The sequence below is a fragment of the Salmo trutta genome, chromosome 37, assembly GCF_901001165.1.
Source record: "Salmo trutta chromosome 37, fSalTru1.1, whole genome shotgun sequence".
NCBI lineage: Eukaryota > Metazoa > Chordata > Actinopteri > Salmoniformes > Salmonidae > Salmo > Salmo trutta.
The window spans coordinates 9,397,886-9,404,382 of NC_042993.1; the positions used below are offsets into that span (position 1 = coordinate 9,397,886).

A 6,497-nucleotide genomic window follows, 5' to 3' on the forward strand; every position below is an offset into this window, starting at 1 on the left:
GCGAGAGCATGGAAGAGAGAGAAAGAGATTGATGAGAGTGAGAGAGGGAGAGAGAGAGAGAGGTCAAAAAGGCTCAGATCCTTCCATTTATTTTCCCTCTGTGTGCCATTTCGGACCACGCACTCACTGATCATTTCTCCGCCAGATTGTCAACAGCAAGTTGATTTACTCTTCTCAGAAATAGAGCACAAAAATTGACAGAGGCTTAAGATTTAAAAAAGAGCTTAAATCACATCACAGACAGACTGAACAAAAGAGTGAGATAGGAAGTAAAAAAGAGAGGTAGAGAGGGGCAGGTTGACAGACGAAGAGGAAGGTGAGTAAGGATGCTCCTCTTGGTGTGTGTGTGTGTGTGTGTGTGTGTGTCACCTGTTTGAATTCTCATTAGTGTGTGTGTGTCTGTGATCTCATTTCAGCTTTAAACTAAACAGTGAGTTTGATTCTGTGATAATAGTTGTGTGTGTTTCAATTGCCTGTCTCTCTTTTTCTCTTCCTGCTTTTCCAATTCTCCACTTTTCTCCTGATTGTGCACTTCTTACTTTTACTCTCCTCCTCTCTCTCTTGACCTCTTCTGTCTACTGGGCTTTACAGTAAAATCTCTCTCTCTCTCTCTCTCTGTCTTATTTTCTCCACCAGTTGATGTCTCTGGGAGTGAATGGCTCGTGGGGGGGCTCTGTCCCATCCTCCATCCCTCCTGCCTTCCTTTCTCACCTCTCCCCCAGCACTGACCTGGGAGTCGCCATCTTCCTCATCCTCATAGGTGAGTCAAATCTACCGTCTGCCTATAATACATTCACCCCTAGCCACTATACCCCTATACCCTCTAACCACTGATAGAGATTTGAAAGGATTGGATTTTACACTATGTGTGTACTACAAGCAATATGGTGAAAAATCCTCAAAGCCTAGAGGGCAAGTTTGAGATGTGACCATATTACATCAAATCATTTCAGATCTATACAAGTGTCTAGAGACTTGGGCATAGAGGCTCAGTTTTGTTGGTTGATTTGAAATTAGGCATCTCTCCTCATCACAGATTCAGTGTTGGTGTTAGTTAACATCAGAGTTTGGTTGGTATTCCTCCTGAGTAACTCACTGGTGAAATAACATCATCTGTACAGTGTATTAGCCTAAGTATTAGGCTTGGCTTAAGGTATATTTATGGGGGTGAAATTCTTTTCAGATAAATCAAGACGTATGAACAAAATCTAATTTGATCCCAAAGGACTGAAAGGTTTTTGATATATAAGCTGGGCAACAGCTTTTCACATCTTAATCATCAGAATCCATAGCCCACACAGATGGCTGAATGGTTTTACTTTGTTTCAACACAGATCTGTCATCCATCAGATCAACATTTCTGATCAAGTCAGTCAGGGATCTAACTCTGTGACTGTTTCCATTATGGAGCTGTGTAGACAGACTGAATACAAAGTGTATTAACATAGCAACCCCAGGGTCACACCAGAGAAGAGAGGATACACAGAGAGAGCACAGAGGAGAGATGAAAGGATAGAGGATACATGGAGAGGAAATGAGAGAGCAGAGAGGAAAGGACAGAGGAAAGGTGAGAGGAAAGGAGAGAGGAAAGAAGAGAGGAGAGGATACACATGAGGAATCATAGCATGGAACATTCCATACCTGTTGCTCCCAATAATTACCTACACAACAAATCAAATGAGGCTATGAACAGCACCCTGCACCCCCCTGGCCAGCCAGCCAGCAAGCAACCATGTCGATTCAGCTAGAGCATTTATTCACTTTGGATTGGTTCCCCGATGCTTCAATTGGACCTCCACGGAAAACTACGTAAGTGTCTACTACGACCCTGGAGAATCCTTGCGGGACGTGACCAACCCAGATCCCTACTCCTATTCTGGCTTAGGCCACAGTCTGTCTGCTGCTTCCACACGCAGTTCAGCCCCAGGCCAGGAGGGGGAGTCGGAGACAGGGAGCAACCGGCCGGTGTCCTGCCTGCCACCTATGGTGTCTCTGATACCAGCAATGTTCGCCAAGTCTCACTGCATGATTAACCCCTTCATCTACCAGATCATGAACAAGGAGTTCAGAGAGGACGTGTACGACATACTGTTTGGGAGACAGAACGGGGAGAGGAGGAGAATGCGGGGAAGAGGAGGGACCTACTCTGACAGTAAGGTGTCTTTATAGCTACAGGTGTGGACTGGACAGGTGCAGAATGACCGATAACTCTCTCTCTCTCTTTCTCTCCTCAGCCCACAAAGGCATCCTCTCCTACTGCCACAGCTGGCGAGGGAGGAGCAACCCCAAGGCCGTGCCCATGGTGGAGTTGGGGAAGAAAGAGGGCTGGTGACACCATTTCAGAGGGGTGGGACGCCCTGGGCGTGGCCTCGCTGGACACACAGGTCAACATGGACGGGCAGAGTCTGAGCGAGGCAGGGAGAGAGACAGAGAGAGAGCTGGGTTCCACCTCTAGTAGTCTGCTGACCGAGTGATAGAGGGAGAGATGGATAAGAGAGATGTTGAGAGGATGGAGATGTTTAGGAGCAGAGACATCTTTAAAAACAGTCTTTGTCAACACTGTCCTAATAGGCCTGTGTGTGGACTATGGTTCAAATTATAGTTTCACACAATAGAATAGTGTGTACAATTGTATGTATGTATTTTGTAACAAAATAAAATCGAGCCAAGTGGGAAAATAACAATAAAATGACATTCACAATTGGAAATGTTCCTGATAAAACCTCCCCAAGTTGTGAACTGAGAGTTTAAGAGGTCTTATGGAACTGTTCATAGCCTAATGGACACAAAGGTTAAAAGAAAACCAGCTACCTGTGTATTTACGGTAGTTTCCCTGCTCTCCAAATCCCGCAGCACTTGTTGTGTCTTCTTGTGGTCACTTTGGAGCCAGATAAGCTTTGACGAACGACACTGGATTTATTTTTAATACATTAGTGATTTGCAGCATTTAACACTACTTTCTCTCATATAGGCTGTATACCAAAACATTACTTTTCTGAAATACATTTGAGTGTTGTCGCCTGCGCATAGCCGTCGGACCGGCCTATTCGGCATTGTTTTTGGGGCGACCGTTATCCAGCAACAGAGCGAGACAGAGGCAGAGAGAAGGGCACTTATTCCACGAGCCTCTTTAGCCCGAACGGAGATAAATCAAGGATAACATTCGTAATTACAACCATTTACGCAACCAGATAACGGTGGACAGTCACGGATACGTCTGGTATCCAACAACAAGTCAACCTTCAGCCTATCATTATTTTATTTTGGTGATCTTATATCGAGAAAATTACCGTCCGTGTTCATGCCAGATCTGCAGCGCTTTAGTTTTCCATACCATAGCATGAATCCTTTGTTAGGGGCGAACTCGCTTCTCCAACATCAACAGCAGCAGAACCAAGGAGGACAGAGTCATCCGGATTCCCCCTCAGGCCTTCTGCCCGAATCCGTCTTCGGCTCGCTCGACCCGACGTCTTTCTTCCTGGGCGACCATCCCGGACCGGGCACGGAGACTCAGCCAGGGTTCGATTTCTCCACACCCTCACAAGCTTACCTGCATCTAAACCACTCTTATCATCGGTCTGTGCCGCAACCTCCTGCAGCGATGGCCCTGAGGAACGACCTGGGCTCCAATATCAGTGTCCTAAAGACTCTGAATTTACGCTTCCGATGCTTTCTGGCCAAAGTGCATGAACTTGAGCGAAGGAATAAGATTTTAGAGAAACAACTACAACAGGCGTTGGATGCGAAGAACAGCTGTGATGGAAGTTGTTCTGAAACCGCTAGACGGGCCCATACCCAAGAAACAGGTGTACAGACCGGGTTTGTGGGAACTATCCCGCTCAGGCCCGGGTCACTCCCGTTCCAAAACACCAACAACTCCGCGAGACGACCCACTACCCTCTTCACACCTGCCCTCAACACTGTCCTCACGCGTGAGTCCAACAACAAAGCTGGGACAAACCCCACCGAACCGAATCAGAATCCGACCATCACGGTAAGCCTATCAACACCGACAATCGACTCTCCTGCCGGGTCCAATTCAATCACCAACGGGAAAACGGTTTCCAGTACTGGCACTGGAACCCCCACAAACCCGCCTCCCCGGTTCCTTCCCGGTACTATCTGGTCCTACAACCATACCCGCAAGCTCGGTTCTGGCGTGGAGACGCGCGTCACCAGCCCCGGTGTGTCCTGGGTCCAGCCGGACGGGGTCGGGGTCCAGATTGATACCATTACCCCGGAGATCAGAGCCCTGTACAACGTCCTGGCCAAAGTCAAGAGGGAGAGAGACGAGTACAAACGCAGGTAAATAGGATCAACGTTGGTTGATTTATTCACCAACGTAAGGCCTAATTAACGTGTTTGTCTGAAGGGTGTAAAGGCGCACGGGGACCTAGAGTTGTGATTAAATGTCTCTTGGCAAAAGTCAGTTGATGTAACTTAGTGAAACTAAGGCGTACATGTATTAGTACATGTATTATTTTGCTCATGCTACTTGGGTGAAGTGGAAGGCCCTACTGCAACAGATGGCCTTTCAGAGCAGCTGTGTCCTGCCTGTGTCCTGTCTCTTTCTGCCACAGCCCACACCATTCTTATTGCTAGAGAGGCAAAGGGCCTTCAGTCAAAGGGCAGCTGGGTGAAATACCAAACATTATCAGACCATAACTGACTCAGAATGAAGTCATGTAATTGAAATATAACACAGGAAGGCTCTGTTTCAACAATCACACCAATGCTTTTCAAGTTCAAAGATTTTGAACTCTTGAGTTTGCCACTAACTTGTGGACACCAGACCTAGGTCGAATATATATGAGGTATGCTTGATTTAGCTGTTTGTACTTTTGGGATTACTGTGTTGATGTTGTACTTTTGGGATTATTCCATTGGAACCAGGCAAACTATATAAATCAAGCACAGCTCAAGTACTTGAAGATTTGACTTATGGTTTGGCTTGGGGAAGGAATATCTGCTTAGCGCCCCTTTAGAAAAACAGGGGCATGGGCCAAACACAGTCCCAGGAATCTGATACAGATACCATAGTGCACCTCTGCACATTTGAAATGGCTGCAGTTTGTATTCTGTGACAGAACTTGAACCCGGACCGCTCATTTGTGGCACTAGTAACAGCAGGGCTGAGGCTTTGATTCACGCTGCACAGGTCACATAGACATGATCTATGCTGAAGGTATGACCATAAGTTGATTTGGATAAACATATCTCAGCGAAAATGCCATACCCAATGAATGTAAGGTGATAGACAAGCATGTATGTCCCATTAGGAAGCATGGGTAGGGTCAGGGATTGGTTTGTGATCGGGAGGACCTGGGACAAGTGTGTGTTTGTGGCTGTTTTGTTTGTTTATTGTGATTTCATGAGGCATGTGACCTTACTGCCACCTCCAAGTGAGTCAAGTCCAGGCTTGTCTCACCTTCAGACATCCATATATCTGATAGCATCCGTACTGCACAGTCATTGATGTGATTTAGGCCTCCAGTGTAGTGAAATAATGTTCTCTCTGTCATGAGTCTGTTGTTGTAGTAATGCAGTTAAATCTACCTGCAGGCAAAACATAGAGAGAGGGAAACCCACAGGAGTATTCATTCACTTCAAGGAGGTAGTTTCAGTATAAGATACACCCCCTTCCCTCCCTCTTCTCCACTCCTCTTCCCCTGCCCTGTCCCTTGTTCTCTCCATCTATCCATTCATATTGCTAGTCATTGTTCCCGCTCTCTCATTGGCTAGTTCTGTCATACCCCTCCAGTGGTGGAAAAAGTAGCCATTATCATACTTGAATAAAAGTAAAGATACCTTAATAGAAAATGACTCAAGTAAAAGTGTAAGTCACCAAGTAAAATACTGCTTGAGTAAAAGTCTAAAAATACTTGGTTTTAAATGTACTTAACTATCAAAAGTAAAAGTATAAATATTTAAAAATTCCTTATATATGGCACAATTGTTCATGTTTTTTAAATGTACGGATAGCCAGGGGCACACTCCAACACTCAGACATCATTCAGAAACCAAGCATTTGTGTTTAGTGAGTCCGCCAGGTCAGAGGCAGTAAGGATGACCATGGATGATCTCTTGATAAGTGCATGAATTGGACCATTTCTGGCCTGCTAAGCATTCAAAATGTAACGAGTACATTTGGGTGTCAGGGGAAAATGTATGGAATAAAAAGTACATACATTTTGTTTAGTATTGTAGTGAAGTAAAAGTTACCCCAAAAAAACTACTTAAGTACTACTTTAAAGTATTTTTACATAAGTACTTTACACCACTGTACCCTCCCTTCTTTTCCTGACCTGCTCTGTCCTGTATTATCATCCCTACCTTCACCTGTCTCTCTCTGTGTCTGGCTGTCCCTCTGTCTGTCTGTCTCTGTGTCTGTCTCTGTGTCTGTCTCTCTGTGTCTGTCTCTCTGTGTCTGTCTCTCTGTGTCTGTCTCTCTCTGTCTGTCTGTCTGTCTGTCTGTCTGTCTGTCTGTCTGTCTCTGT

At 45.6% G+C, this 6,497-nt stretch overlaps 2 protein-coding genes across 4 annotated transcripts in view; both read left to right on the forward strand.

Annotated features, from left to right (window-relative positions):
* Positions 1–639: 639 nt before the first annotated feature.
* Positions 640–2,779, forward strand: LOC115176457 (uncharacterized). Its single transcript, XM_029736499.1, has 3 exons — positions 640–760; positions 1,694–2,152; positions 2,235–2,779. Exons 1-3 carry the CDS (start codon positions 640–642, stop codon positions 2,330–2,332), a joined length of 678 nt encoding a protein of 225 aa, XP_029592359.1. The 3' UTR covers positions 2,333–2,779.
* An 11-nt stretch (positions 2,780–2,790) lies between these two features.
* Positions 2,791–6,497, forward strand: part of LOC115176741 (intermediate filament family orphan 1-like) — a 27,890-nt gene continuing 24,183 nt past the window's right edge. The window contains exon 1 of one of the 3 annotated variants that reach the window (XM_029736987.1): positions 2,791–4,305. In XM_029736987.1, coding sequence (XP_029592847.1) covers positions 3,302–4,305 — 1,004 coding nt within the window. In that variant the 5' untranslated portion in view covers positions 2,791–3,301. The remainder of the gene's footprint in view (positions 4,306–6,497) is intronic. The other 2 variants (XM_029736986.1, XM_029736985.1) reach the window with 2 other exon arrangements.

Excerpts from the sequence above, each read along its gene's own strand:
- LOC115176457 (XM_029736499.1), top strand. The coding sequence starts at position 640 with ATGTCTCTGGGAGTGAATGGCTCGTGGGGGGGCTCTGTCCCATCCTCC. Across the intron at positions 761-1,693 it reads CATCTTCCTCATCCTCATAG|CACCCTGCACCCCCCTGGCC; the intron begins GTGAGTCAAATC and ends GGCTATGAACAG. Across the intron at positions 2,153-2,234 it reads AGGAGGGACCTACTCTGACA|CCCACAAAGGCATCCTCTCC; the intron begins GTAAGGTGTCTT and ends TTCTCTCCTCAG.